The sequence below is a fragment of the Salmo salar genome, chromosome ssa09 (genome assembly GCF_905237065.1).
Source record: "Salmo salar chromosome ssa09, Ssal_v3.1, whole genome shotgun sequence".
NCBI lineage: Eukaryota > Metazoa > Chordata > Actinopteri > Salmoniformes > Salmonidae > Salmo > Salmo salar.
Genome location: NC_059450.1, coordinates 122,688,463 through 122,703,975, shown reverse-complemented (window position 1 = coordinate 122,703,975; position 15,513 = coordinate 122,688,463). Strand labels below are relative to the sequence as shown.

The 15,513-nt window shown below is 41.8% G+C and overlaps 1 protein-coding gene across 1 annotated transcript; it reads left to right on the top strand.

The window, feature by feature from the left end:
- Positions 1 to 1,309: 1,309 nt before the first annotated feature.
- On the top strand, positions 1,310 to 15,452 carry LOC106612590 (kinesin light chain 1). Its single transcript, XM_045724449.1, has 12 exons — positions 1,310 to 1,544; positions 6,062 to 6,292; positions 6,523 to 6,753; positions 7,052 to 7,127; positions 7,387 to 7,615; positions 7,741 to 7,828; positions 8,117 to 8,218; positions 10,401 to 10,574; positions 10,792 to 10,891; positions 12,948 to 13,128; positions 13,219 to 13,285; positions 13,488 to 15,452. Exons 2-12 carry the CDS (start codon positions 6,083 to 6,085, stop codon positions 13,578 to 13,580), a joined length of 1,551 nt encoding a protein of 516 aa, XP_045580405.1. The 5' UTR covers positions 1,310 to 1,544; positions 6,062 to 6,082; the 3' UTR covers positions 13,581 to 15,452.
- Positions 15,453 to 15,513: the final 61 nt, after the last annotated feature.

The window sequence follows — 15,513 nt, the reverse complement described above, 5'->3', positions numbered from 1 at the left end:
AATCAGATTTTATTTTATTTTATTTGACATGAGGAGTATTGAGGCCTAGCGCTCAGGCCTGGCTTCCCTTATAAGGTATGGGTCTGCCTCAGTAGCCACACAAGCCCAGCAGCTGAACCATCAATCACCCAGATCGTATAACTGTCTACAGAAACACACAGTGTGATCTGCTCTCTGTCTCCCTCTCTCTTCATCTCTGTAGATGATGCCACTGTGTTCTGTAGTCCATGTTGGTCTCTATAGCCTTGCAATTTGTTTCTCAGATTGCTCCTGCTCTTGCCATCTTTCCCATCACTCTGTCTTTCCTCCCAATTCTTTGCAATGAACATTTTTACATGAATGTTGTAATTCATTCATTTTGGGAGGCCTGCACATCAGATATGTTGTCCAATATCCACAGACATCAATACCTTTTAGTTTACTTACATTCTCTTTTTCACTCCTATATCTTAGCCATTAAGTCATTGCTCTCTTACTGTAACTAATGTTGATGCCTTGTACAACCCTGCCATCACCACTGTCTCAACTAATACTGCTACTCCTAATGTTTATTATTCTCCCTGGGCTATCCCTCCATCCCATCCTACCCTTTTAATCTGCTTTGTTGAAAACTTGTCAAGTTATATTAAGTCCCCTCAGGGTTCCACTACCCCTTTTACTCCACCCGAACACACCCTAGTCCCACACACACCGGCCCCCACCTTTCTGTTATTGCTGGCTATTTCATAGTCTGCATGATAAACACAACACCATGCAGTGATGTGTGGTGCCACTGGGCATGTTTGTGTGTTGTGTTGTGTTGGTTACAATGTAACTGACTTATGGATAATAACCACTGACTCAGAAAAAGTATTATGCACATACCAATTCATTACTTACAATAGCAGTAACACTGTGCACACAAGCATGTTGCATATTCCAAAAGAATACCACAACAAAAACATATTTCATGGAGAAATAGCCACAAATTTGTCCATATCATCAGAATACCAGTTCTGGTATGTAGCATTTGAAAACTAAAATCTCATTCCATCACAACCTAATAAATTGAGAGCCTGTCATAGATAAATATAATTTATATAATATTAAATACATAATATATTGTTTGAATATATACACTTTTTAATGCATTTATTTAACATTAAATGTGAATAGAACAGTTCATCTCGGTGACAGTCAGCCTTGCGGTCCTGTCTGTGCTGGTTTGTCCCGTCCCTCGCAGTTCAGAGCACCCACAGATAGATGGCCTTGTCCCCAGACAGAGATGACATCCATCTACCGCGGTGCATGGTGGGAATGATCAGATCAGGTAAGCTGAAATGAGAGTCTGAGCCGCAAGAACAGGTGAATGATTACTGAATTACTGTAGGACTACTGTTAATGCCGTCGTCTAAATATATCCGTTATCTTGGTTCCATAATAAACAAATAGTGGATGTTTTGACGCGAGCGGTCCAATTAACTTTAATGGGAGCGCAAATAAAAATCGGAGATACGCGACTAAAAGAGGTCGACAACTCGCCAAAAGCCTGGAATTAGCAGCAGGTAACGTTAGGTTAAAAATAACTTTGTTGATAGTACTCTTGATAGTGTTAACATCAATTTGTTCTTTGACATGTGGATCATACTTTTGTAGTTTCGATGGCTGCATTATATCCCAATGGTCTTTATTTTCTTCTGCATGATTATAGTATGTCATCAATACATTTATTTGACAAAATGAATTCATTTATTTTGATGCATATATTTTTGTCTTTATTTGTCGTAGCCTACGCAGTATACTTTTTCCTATACCATTTTAAACGCGTTGACAAAACCACAACAATACATCGGCCTAACCATCTGTTGTTATTGTCTAATGTTATACAAATTCAAATTCGTAATCCATATAAAACCGTGAAGGCAACACAGTAGTAGCCTATGGCACAAGTCCTCCTGTACACGCGCACATGTTGTTTCTCTGACAGGTGTTGCATTTCTCCCTAGAGGATGCTCCTCTGTAGGCCTATCTTAATACTGTTTCACTCTTTTTTATTTAGGTCTACTGACCTGTCAAAGTGTCTTAGTGAGTGTATAAAATGGTCAAGGACAAAATAATGCATTATAAAAATTATATTATCCGATTTAATAGGCCTATTCATCCATAAAATATGACATTAACTCATTTGTTTTGCACACAATAAAGTATGTAAAGTAAGCTTGATTTGTGGCATACTGTGGGAAGGGGGAGGCGGGTAGGCCCTCCTGAATCTGACCGCCACTTTTAATGGTATAGAATTTCAGCTCTCCCAAAAGACTGGACAAAGGTTGGTGACAATAGTGCTGGTTTAAATGAGGAAGATGTTGTAATCCAGAGCATTGTATTGAAGTATCTACCTATGACTGACATGATTCAATCTCTTATGTAAATGACAGGGTGAGTCATTGTTAAGTCAGTAATTCAAGATATAGTGCCTTAAGATCACTTTCTCAGAAAGAAATGGGTAAATCTATTTGAATTCCAGCACTGTTTGACAGCAGCCTTTTTGATTTGAACAAACCCTTCCATACATATTTGCCCATTGCAGAAGTGCTCAGAAAGTGACTTTTTGGACCTGAATGCCAAAACATTCAAGAGATAAAGGTGCTCAAAATAGACCAATTTTGCATACCATAACATGAGACATCCATGTTTTCATCACTGGAAAAGACCAACAGTTGAGATTTTTTTTAACAATTAACGTCAATTATCTAAAAACACATAAAGGTTGATTTTTTTGGGGGGCAGCTTAGACCCTATTTTACATAATTTAAGGTTTTTGTGTTGTGCCAGCATTGGTTGAGACACAATATGCTCAACCATGTTTTGGCTGATAAATGTACTAAAATGGGAATACAATTTAAATTTCAACTTTCAGATAGTACCACAAAGATGGTTGGAGTTCCACATATTAGAGAATGTTGACTTGAATGGGAATATCTGTTGTTTTAAATTATACTCTCAATCCTTTATAATAATCCTATTGAAATCATAGAAATATAGATAATATAATAGACATTTAAGTTGACATTCGATGGTGGGTGGACCGGCGGTCGTCTTTGTGGTAGTAATTAGAAGTAAACATTTCAATCCAATTAAAATGTCAGTGGTGTACCAGCTAAATTACAGTGGTCTGAAGGGATAGGTCCATTCTCTGAAACATTTTTTCAATTAATGAAATGACACCCACCCTGTATTCAAGAGCATGTTGTTTCTCAACCGATGGTAGGCTCAACACAAAAACCTCAGATGATGTAAGGTAGGGTCTAAGCTACAACCTATGCAAAAATGAAGACAAACATGGAGTTTATGTGTTTTTAGATAATTGATGTTAAATGTTTAAAATTACCCAAAAAATTATATATATATATATATATATATATATATTTTTTTTTTAAATAAATAATCAAATAAATTGAACAAAAATATAAATGCAACATGCAAGAATTACTAAGATTTTACTGAGTTACTTATAAGGAAATCAGTCAATTGAAATAAATTCATTAGGCCCTAGTTTATGAATTTCAAGACTGAGCAAGGGCGCAGCCATGGGCCAGCCTGGGAGGGCATAGGTCCAACCACTGGGGAGCCAGGCCTAGCCAATCAGAATGAGTTTTCCCCCACCAAAGGGCTTTATTATAGACAGAAATACTGTCAAGTGGATGGATTATCTTGGCAAAGGATGGATTATCTTGGCAGACAGGGATGTATACAAATTTGTGCACAGAATTTGAGAGAAATAAGCTTTTTGTGCGTATGGAACAGTTCTGGGATCTTTTATCTCAGCTCATGAAACATGGGATGAACACTTTATATGTTGTATTTATATTTTTGTTCAGTATAGTTTGACAACACTATTAGTAAGCTTTTAAATTATCTCGAACTCAAACGTTTATCTTTTCCAGTGATGAAGACATTGATGTCTCAAGGTATGGTGGAGTATGCAAAATGGGCCAACTTTGAGTACTTTTATCTCCTGAATGTTTTAGCATTCAAATTCAAAAAGTCACTTTCTGACCACTTCTTCCATTGGCAAACATTTATGGAAATGTACTGTATGTTTAAATCAAAAGTGATGCTGTCAAAAAAGTGATTGAATTGAAATGGATTTACCCAAATATGAAATAAGATCACCACTCTTTTCAACTTTAGATCCATTATAGGTCCTTTATAAACTGACTGCAGCATGAGTCCCAATCAATTCCAATGACCACTGTTGTTCACAACTGCCATACGCTGCCCTCCTCCCAGAAGTCACGAGTAAACCGATATCCTTGTGTTAATGTATGGTCTGCTGCAGCTGGCCTGCCTTTTGGTGTTATGCTGATGCAGCCTCGTGCTCAGGCCCAGCATAGCTCACTCTCTTGTTCCCCAAAGACACCTGTTTCTCCTCTTAGGCGCTTGGCTTCACAGCGCAAACCTCCTGTCCTGTACTCCAATTAATATTGGTATGGTGTAAGGGTGATCAGAGGTCTTTTATGCTCAGGCTGCCCATCTGGTCTTTGAGAAGCCAAATGTTTTTTATTTCTTTTTTGAGGCCATCCCCTGTAGCCGTGCTGCAAGATGCATCAACATGTTATTACCACAGAGAGCAAGGACCGTGAAATAGAACACCCAACCAGAAATAGAACGCCCACTTTAATGTTTTATTTGTATCTGTACCAGGTCAGGGTTGATATTGTTATGGGTTTTCATTTAATGTCAGAACTGCACTCCAACCATATGATCAGACCTTTTCTCTCTGGGCCTGTTCTCATTGTACTACACATCCCACTCCAACCCCTCAATGTGGCATGAAGGCCCACTGACCAGGAAGTAGCCTACATCATGTTTTATGACTTGAGTCGGCACCAGGCTTTATGCCTTCGGGCTCACAGAGCAACATTACACCGTTGTCCCAGGATGTGTTTTACATACAGTACAGTCCCATTGGTGTGTGTATTGGCTATTCACTGTTTCCTTTGGCTCCCAGAATGCATAGTGATTGTGGTTATGAAAGTTTGCATAAAAATACCCAGGCAGATCACTTTACAGTTTCAAAGGCTCTGGCAGGCTGTCAGGTCAGCATGCTGTTGTCATTGGTGACCCCCCTGCAGTGGTAAACATAGGCTACACTTGTAGTTGTGCACTTTGCACGGAACTCGGAGCATCATTTTATGTTCTGATAAGATGTTTTGTAAAACAGCTATAGGACAGATCAAATGGATTGTTGTCATTATGGTAGGCTTGTGTGTTATTAGTTTGGTTAGAAGTGATTTATCCCCTCTCCTTTCTCCTCTGTGTGTTTGTCTTTGTGTGTCTAGGGGCTGCTGTTTGTGAGACATCTCAGTTCAGTACCAGCTGTATTTTACTGTAAATCACTGGTCACAAGTCTCTTTAGTGTACTGGCAGTGGTAAAATTATAGTTGTATTTGTAAAGCTAGTTGGTTAGCCAGCACATTGTCATAGTCCAACACAACATTGTTTACTGTGGAATGTTGCCATTAGCCATATTACCACCAGTGCATAATTCCATGCTGCCATTGAACACCGCTGTTGGACCTTTATTCACTTTGTGTGTTCCATGCATATACACTGAGTGTACAAAACATTAAGAACACCTGCTCTTTCCATGACAGACTGACCAGGTGAACTCAGATGAAAGCTATGATCCCTTATTGATGTCACTTGTTAAATCCACTTCAATCCGTGTAGATGAAGGGAAGGAGACAGGTTAAAGAAGGACTTTTAAGCCTTAAGAGAATTGAGACATGGATTTTCTATGTGTGCCATTCAGTGGGTGAAGTAGTAAGTGTCAGGCGCTGTGGTTTGTGTTAAGAACTGGAACGCTGCTGGGTTTTTCACACTCAACAGTTTCCTGTGTGTATCAAGAATGGTCCACTATCCAAAGGACATCTGGACAACTTGACATAACTGTGGGAAGCATTGGAGTCAACATGGGCCCGCATCCCTGTGGAACGCTTTCGACACCTTGTATAGTCCATATGACCATGTACAAGTATTTTAAAATGGTGGACCCTCCCCTTCCTCCTCCTCCATCCAGGGTTGAACTGAGATTGGCACCATGTTGTCGGGTGAGGAGATTCTGTGCAGCACGCGGCAAGTGATAGCGGGCCTGGAGGCGCTTCGTGGCGAGAACCACACCCTCCTGGACGACCTGCAGAAGGCGCTGGAGGGCCGGCCGGTGGCCGACAGTGGCAGTGTGGAGCAGGAGAAGAGTGGCATCATCCGCCAGTCTCTGGAGAGGATAGAGCTGGGCCTGGGAGAGGCACAGGTGGGATCATACTGGAGATGAGGGAATGTATGGAGATAGTAGAATGCATGAAGACCGCATAATGGGTGAACTTGTCCTTTGGCTGTATTTTGGCTGTATTTTGGCTGTATTTTGGCTGTATATTGGCTGTGTTGTATCTGTACATGTGTATATATGCACACCTACTCCACTCTCTTTCACTCTCTATCTTTCTTTCCCTCTCCCTCCTCCCTCTCCCTCCTCCTCCCCAGGTGATGATGGCTCTGTCGGCCCACCTGGGCTCCCTGGAAGCAGAGAAGCAGAAGCTGCGGACCCAGGTACGGAGGCTGTGCCAGGAGAACCAGTGGCTGAGGGATGAGCTGGCCGGGGCCCAGCAGAGGCTGCAGGACAGGGAGCAGGAGGTGGTCACCCTGGAGGAACAGAACAGACACCTGCAGTTCATGAGCAGCATCCGCAAGTACGACCAGGAGGAGCTCCCACCGGTATGTCACAGACCACCACAATCAGGGTCATATTCATTAGGCACCAAACGGGAAAAAGACTGATACAGTGAGGAACTACCAAAACTTGTCTAATGAGAAATGTTTCGCTATGGTGTGTCCTAATGAATATTTGACCCAGTACATGGTGCATGTGTTTGCCTCATCGTTTATGTTATGACTAAAGCTAAGCTGTTGGTGGCTTATCAGAACAGGTTGATGTGTGTTTCTCTGTAAAGTTCATATAATTACTCCCCTCAGCTCTGTACTATAAATCTAGTTATGTTTACTATGTCGACAGGAAGACAAAGAGATGGGCTCCACCAAGGAGTCCCTAGATGATCTTTTTCCCACGGACGAGGAGGAACAGTCACAGAGTACGTGCACTCGTCAAATGAGCCGGCTATTCTTGTCTATCTATCTGCTGTGCAGACGAGCTATGCATGTATGTGTGCCGGTGTCTCGATGTGTCTCTCTGTGTTGCATAGTCTGTCACTCGCTGTGTGTTTGTTTGTGTATGCGTATATGCACATTCACAATATATTTGCCAGTGAGCATATGTGTCCATGTATGTCTGTGTTCATGTATATTTGTGTGTCTGTATGAATGACTCTACCTCCCTCTCCTGTCCCCCAGTATCTCAGCCCCACGGTAGCAGTGCGGCAGCAGCGGCCCAGCAGGGAGGCTATGAGATCCCGGCCCGCCTGAGGACCCTTCATAACCTGGTGATCCAGTACGCCTCCCAGGGCCGCTATGAGGTGGCCGTGCCCCTCTGCAAACAGGCCCTGGAGGACCTGGAGAAGTCCTCGGGCCACAGCCACCCTGACGTGGCCACCATGCTCAACATACTGGCCCTGGTCTACAGGTGATTGGAGCCACGTTAGCCTAGCATAGCCTCAATGCTAGGTCTATCTGTGGGGGATTTCCATAGTGTGGCTAGTTAAGTTAGCCGTGTGCTAAAGCTAAAGGCTGTTTCGCTCTTCTCTGCAGAGACCAGAACAAGTACAAAGAGGCGGCGAACCTCCTGAATGACGCATTGGCCATCCGGGAGAAGACCCTGGGCATAGATCATCCTGCGGTATGTTCCTCTATAGTCTATAGTGAAGGTCAAGGGTCACCAAAATGGACAAACAGCTAAATAAGATGTCTAAAACATGCATAGCTAATGGCTTTCCCCAGCTCAATGGATATGCTACAATATGTAACCAGTGGTGTAGTGGAGGGTAACCCACCTTTTGTGGAAAAATGAAATGAAAATATAGGGAGTGTTTCTTTTTTCACTGCGACCGGCAATCAGAGTTTACCCCCCCCTTTTTTTTACCACTACATCACTGTATGTAACTAACAGTACTGTATTTGTTTATAGGTGGCAGCCACACTCAACAATCTTGCTGTACTGTATGGAAAGAGAGGGAAGTACAAGGAGGCTGAGCCACTGTGTAAGAGAGCCCTGGAGATCAGAGAGAAGGTAATGAGGCAGTAACCTAGCAGCACCGTGACTAGAAACCCTGCCCTCTGATGGACCAATGGCAACTCTGCAAGAATTCTGTACTACATAGCACTGCAACCATAATACATAAAACATTGGGGTCGTTACTCTAAAAAAGGAATATTACCTATAACTCATTACTTCTTTAAACAATAAATAATTACTTACTACTCCCTGGGGAAAGTAATTTGTTATATTACTTTTGCGTTACACCCCAAAACGTTGCACATTCTCACTCAATGTAAACAATGTTGTGTTTCTAGCAGTGGAGAGGTGTTTCTCGCCTGGGCACAGTTTACATTTTACTGTTATATTCTTGTAATTGTATCCTACCAAATCAAAGTAATGGGAGTACTTCCATGCTGAGAAACTCAATGTTTAAGATGCTTTTACCATTTTCCATCTCCCTCACTAAAGCAGTTAGTAGTAGTGCGTGTGTGCGCATGTGTGCGTGCGTGCGTACGTTAACAGGAACTTTGTGAGAGGGCGTCAGATGAAAACAATTAGAATCTGGGGCGGGGGGATTTAAAAAAGAACATTTGCGCCGTCACAAATACTTATTTGGATCAGTAACTGTAATAGGAAATTAATGATAACACAAGTAACAACAACAAAAAATGATCAGTAACTGTATTATTTAAATTGGGCTAGGGGGCAGTATTTTCACGGCCGGATAAAAAACGTACCCGATTTAAACTGGTTACTACTCTTTCCCAGAAACGACAATATGCATATTATTAGTAGATTTGGATAGAAAACACTCTGAAGTTTCTAAAACTGTTTGAATGGTGTCTGTGAGTATAACAGAACACATATGGCAGGCAAAAACCTGAGAAAATTCAAAGCAGGAAGTGGCCTGTCAGAAATTCTAGTCCCTTTCGAAACTACAGTATCTCTGGGGTTACGTTGCACTTTCTAAGGCTTCCATTGGCTCTCTAAAGCCTTCAGAAAGCGGATTGAGGCGTCTCCTGTCTCTGGGCAGAGTATACTAGCACAGTTTGTCAGTGGTCTGCCTAGTGACAAAGAGATTGGAGATGCGCTGTCCCGCGACCATGCTGTTTTTTCTTTTCCTCTTTGAATGAAAACACTATTGTCCGGTTGGAATATTATCGCTATTTTACGAGAAAAATACCATAAAAATAGATTTTAAACAGTGTTTGACATGCTTCTAAGTACGGTAAAGGAACATTTAGAATTTTTTGGTCTCGAAATGCGCTCGCGCGTTACCGTTTGGATAGTGACCTGAACGCACGAACAAAACGGAGGTATTTGGACATAACTATGGATTATTTGGAACAAAAACAACATTTCTTGTGGAAGTAGCAGTCCTGGGAGTGCATTCTGACAAAGATCAGCAAAGGTAATACAATTTTTCTAATAGTAATTCTGAGTTTAGTGAGCCCCGAAGTTGGCGGGTGTCAAAATAGCTAGTCGTGATGGCTGAGCTATGTACTCAGAATATTGCAAAATGTGCTTTCGCCGAAAAGCTATTTTAAAATCTGACATAGCGATTGCATAAAGGAGTTCTGTATCTATAATTCTTAAAATAATTGTTATGTATTTTGTCAACGTTTATGGTGAGTAATTTAGTAAATTCACCGGAAGTTTTGGGTGGGAATGCATGTTCTGAACATCACATGCCAATGTAAAAAGCTGTTTTTGGATATAAATATGAACTTGATTGAACAAAACATGCATGTATTGTATAACATAATGTCCTAGGAGTGTCATCTGATGAAGATCATCAAAGGTTAGTGCTTCATTTAGCTGTGTTTTGGGTTTATGTGACATATATGCTTGCTTGGAAAATGGCTGTGTGATTATTTGTGGCTATGTACTCTCCTAACCTAATCTAATGTTTTGCTTTCGCTCTAAAGCCTTTTTGAAATCGGACAATTGGTTAGATTAACGAGAGTCTTGTCTTTAGTCGTATGTTTGAAAAATTGAAATTATTGCATTTTTGAGGTTTAGTATTTCGCGCCACGCTCTTCCACTGTGACGTGCCACCTAGCCCATAGAGGTTATATTACTCGTTACCGCAAAAAGTAATTTCATTACTGTAACGCGTTACTTTGTAATGCGATACCCCTAACAATGCTTATTACCAAAACCTGCCTGTTGATCTCCCTTCACCCCCCTCCTCTCTTGTTGTCGTGGGCAGGTGTTAGGCACGAACCACCCTGACGTGGCAAAGCAGCTGAACAACCTGGCGCTGCTGTGTCAGAACCAGGGCAAGTACCAGGAAGTGGAGCAGTACTACGAGCGTGCCCTGCACATCTACCAGAGCAGGCTGGGCCCCGACGACACCAACGTGGCCAAGACCAAGAATAACCTGGTGAGGGATGGAGAGGGAGATGGAGGGAGGTGTAAAAAGGGGGAGTGGACATGGTTGGCATGGTCACTGGGCTAGATGATACCATATTATTTGTGTGTATAATATGCTATAATTGGGTAGAAGTGGGGGACATTGACCCAAGCTGCATGCGTGTGTCTATATATCTGAGGTGTGATTGCGCTATTTGTGACTAGTATTGCTGTATTTCTGGCTACAGGCTTCATGTTACCTGAAACAAGGAAAGTACAGACAAGCTGAGGCTCTGTATAAAGAGATCCTGACCCTGGCCCATGAAAAAGAGTTTGGATCTGTGGATGGTGAGAGCAAAGTCATAGTATGATCTTTGAAACCTAGGTTCACTAGCATTTTGATCCTAAAAGGGTTGCTGCGGAAAAAGGAGGAGGTCAAAAGGGGGGTGAGTGTAACCGATGTGAAATGGCTAGTTAGTTAACGGTGGTGCGCGCTAATAGCGTTTCAATCAGTGACGTCACTCGCTCTGAGACTTGAAGTAGGGTTTCCCCTTGCGTTGCAAGGGCCACGGCTTTTGTGGCGCGATGGGTAACGATGCTTCGTGGGGTGTCAGTTGTTGATGTGTGCAAGGGTCCCTGGTTCGAAGAGAGGGACGGAACCTAGACTGTTACATATGCATTGGAGTAAAAATGTATCTCTGATACAGTTGAAGTTGGAAGTTTACATACACTTAGGTTGGAGTCATTAAAACTCGTTTTTCAACCACTTCACAAATTTCTTGTTAACAAACAAGAGTTTTGGCAAGTCGGTTAGGACATCTAGTTTGTGCATGACACCAGTAATTTTTTCAACAATTGTTTACAGACAGATTATTTCACTTAAAATTCACTGTATCACAGTTCCAGTGGGTCAGAAGTTTACATACACTAGGTTGACTGTGCCTTTAAACAGCTTGGAAAATTCCAGAAAATTATGTCATGGCTTTAGAAGCTTCTGATAGGCTAATTGACATAATTTGAGTCAATTGGAGGTGTACCTGTGGATGTATTTCAAGGCCAACCTTCAAACTCAGTGCCTCCTTTGCTTGACATCATTGGAAAATCAAAAGAAATCATCCAAGACCTCAGAAAAAAAATTGTAGACCTCCACAAGTTTGGTTTACCCTTGGGAGCAATTTCCAAACGCCTGAAGGTACCACGTTCATCTGTTCAAACCGTACAAATAGTACGCAAGTATAAACACCATGGGACCACTCAGCCATCATACCGCTCAGGAAGGAGACGCGTTCTGTCTCCTGGAGATGAACGTACTTTGGTGCGAAAAGTGAAAATCAATCCCAGAACAACAGCAAAGGACCTTGTGAAGATGCTGGAGGAAACAGGTACAAAAGTATCTACATCCACAGTAAAACGAGTCCTATATCGACATAACCTGAAAGGCTGCTCAGCAATGAAGAAGCCACTGCTCCAAAACCACCATAAAAAAGCCAGACTACGGTTTGCAACTGCACATGGGGACAAAGATCGTACTTTTTGGAGAAATGTCCTCTGGTCTGATGAAACAAAAATAGAACTGTTTGGCCATAATGACCATCGTTATGTTTGGAGGAAAAGGGGGGAGGCTTGCAAGCCGAAGAACACCATCCCAACCGTGAAGCACGGGGATGGCAGCATCATGTTGTGGGGGTCCTTTCCTGCAGGAGGGACTGGTGCGCTTCACAAAATAGATGACATCATGAGGAAGGAAAATTATGTGGATATATTGAAGCAACATCTCAAGACATCCGTCAGGAAGTTAAAGCTTGGTCACAAATGTGTCTTCCAAATGGACAATGACACCAAGCATACTTCCAAAGTTGTGGCAAAATGGCTCAAGGACAAAGTCAAGGTATTGGAGTGGACATCACAAAGCCCTGACCTCAATCCTATAGAAAATGTGTGGGCAGGACTGAAAAAGCATGTGCGAGCAAGGAGGCCTACAAACCTGACTCAGTTACACCAGCTCTGTCAGGAGGATTGGGCCAAAATTCACCCAACTTATTGTGGGAACCTTGTGGAAGGCTACCCGAAACGTTTGACCCAAGTTAAACAATTTAAAGGCAATGCTACCAAATACTAATTGAGTGTATGTAAACTTCTGACCCACTGGGAATGTGATGAAAGAAATTAAAGCTGAAATCATTCTCTCTACTATTATTCTGACATTTCACATTCTTAAAATAAAGTGGTGATCCTAACTGACCTTGTTACTAGGATTAAATGTCAGGAATTGTGAAAAACTGAGTTTAAATGTATTTGGCTAAGGTGTATGTAAACTTCCGACTTCAACTTTATGTACTGTAAATAGCTAATCTTACTGGAATGATGCCACTGATGTGTATCCTCTGTGATGTTGATGTCTCAGGTGAGGTGCGGGATATCTGCACCCACACGGGAGAGGAGGGCTCCATGCAGGATGGGCTGGGCAGTCTGAAGCGCAGCGGCTCGTTCACCAAGCTCCGCGAGTCGATACGCAGGAGCAGCGAGAAGCTGGTCAGGAAGCTGAAAGGAGTCGGAACTCAGGATACCACCCCTCCGACTCCTGGGTAAAGACCAAGTCCGCATTCTGCATGTGTTAGCTCTCAAAATGATGTTCAATTTGTTACTCTCACTCTCTCTTTCTTGTTCTCTCTCAGGATGAAAAGGGCTAATTCTCTGAATGTGCTGAACGTGGGTGCGAGGGAGCGTCAAGAAGCGGCAAGGGTGAGCATCCGTTTCTACTTTCTGGCTTTTTCTCACATTTCTGTACAATATGATTGTTAGTGTTTATTCATCACCTTTCATTTTATGTGCTTCATCTCCTAAGGCATTTCTCTGGCTGTGTGTCATCAAAATCAATGTACTGTGTATGTCATTGTTATACACATACGGTCAGACTAGTCAAGTGTTTTGTATGTTCTTCCAGGGCACCAGCGACCTAACAGAGAACCGAACCCTGAGCTCCAGCACCCAGAGCCTTGCACGGCGAGGGTCCCTCAGCTACACCTCTGAACACTAGCCCCCCTCCCAACATCCAGGAAGTACTCTCATACAGCTCTGGCCCCTACTCCACTCTCCGTCTGTGGATTGGCCTCTTGCGCCTACATGGGTTACTCCACCCCTTCCCTGTTTAAATCGAACACTGATCAGTTATCAGTTGAGGTTTGTTTACTGCATTATGTTGTAGCGGGTGGAGGCCCCTGGTAGATTAGAATACACACAGCAATGAGGACTGGTTTTGAGTGATGCAGATTGTATCCATTTCAGACCAGTTTAATCTGGAAATGAAATGACAATCCATTTAGCTTTTTTATAATGATTTAGTAATGCTCTGTTGTGACTTACTGTACAAGGAGGGAAATGCTTGTATTCTTCAATGATTGTTCACAATTATGAACATGTTGATATTTCTATTAAGGTAGCGTCTGAAGCTATTGGATATTATCTAAATGACTGTAGCTATGCAAGAAAACAAATCTTATTTATACAATGTGTTTTTTAAAATGTGTTACATTCTGATTTTATCTTCTTGTGTTCATGTTTACCAGCGGTTCTCGTGTTTTTGGCACTAGATGATTTTAATTCCAAAACGCTGATCTGCACAAGCACAATTAAAACAAAGATTTACTAATATATCTAGTGAATGTGATGCACAATCCGTATTAGGTTACGGTAAAGGACTCTTCTTAGTCCACAATATTAGAGCAAAATCTTTACTTCCCAGTCCAGCTGTAGAATGCTATGTAATTATTGTCTAAGGCTTGGCATTCTGTGAAATATGTTTGAACTATGTTTTGCCGATTTCATTATGAGCAGATATAAAAAGCATAAGGGGCTCCCAAGTGGCACAGTCTAAGGCGCTGCATCTCAGTGCTAGAGGTGTCACTACAGACCCTGGTTCGATTCCAGGCTGTATCACAACCAGCCGTGATTGGGAGTCCCATAGGGCGTCGTTAGGGTTTGTCAATAAGAATTTGTTCTTAACTGACTTGCCTAGTTAAATAAAATAAAACTATTTTGATGGCCCAAAAGTTAAAGCATGTGCCTGTATTTTTAAATTTGTCTCAGTTTGGGATACATTTACATTTTTTGGGGTAGCTAGCTCTAATTTAAATTCCTTCTGGAACATGTTAAAAATTATTTGATTTTGTTGATGTAGCCTATGCATCTTATTCAGGATGTTAGCAAGTCAAGAGTAAATATATGCAATTTGAGGGACAAAAAGTGATTTAATTAACTGTGGCGGTATTGCCACGTGATCATTGAGAGCTGTAGAGGAGTCACTAATGTAGAAAACCTAGATTGTTAACCCCCATTAAGATGGATTGAAGGCGTTAAATGCAGATTGCGACAAGGTTCGAATCCCAATGAGTCTTGCTTTCCAACCTTAACCAATCACATTTCTCATTTGACCTTCTAAATGACTAATTGACTGAACATCTTTATAAATGTGGGAAACGTGTGGCACCCTGCCTCATGCTGCTGCAGTGGACTAGGAACTGGGATAGGGACCAGAAGGTCACAATCCGATTAGGACACAGAATGCATGTTAGTACCGGGGATATAAACTGACAAAGCACAATAAGGGCTCTATTCAATCTGTATCAAGCGTTTCAGATTGCGCAATAGAAATGAAGGTAATTTCCAATTGAGCCGACATATGCAGTGTTTACCATGAATGCAGTCTTCGCCAACACGGGAACATTGCCTTTAAATTTGAATCACGCTGAAACACTGAACTTCAGTGGTCCAGATTAAATAGAATCCTACTTATTTATGTTATGGAGAGCTTTCTTTGCAGATTGTCAATGTTATTGAAAATGACAAATGTATTTTATATCTGGAAACCATAGCAGACAAATGTCAAATAAAGTATATTGAGTCTCTTCAATCCACTGTGTTCATACTAGCCTTGTCTGTGTATGTTTCATGATGTACATGTGCAAATATTT

Bases quoted from the DNA above. Each gene is read 5' to 3' on its own strand.
- LOC106612590 (XM_045724449.1), top strand. From the start codon at position 6,083: ATGTTGTCGGGTGAGGAGATTCTGTGCAGCACGCGGCAAGTGATAGCG. The intron at 7,616-7,740 runs GTGATTGGAGCC...TCTTCTCTGCAG, and splicing joins ATACTGGCCCTGGTCTACAG to AGACCAGAACAAGTACAAAG. The intron at 8,219-10,400 runs GTAATGAGGCAG...TGTCGTGGGCAG, and splicing joins CCCTGGAGATCAGAGAGAAG to GTGTTAGGCACGAACCACCC.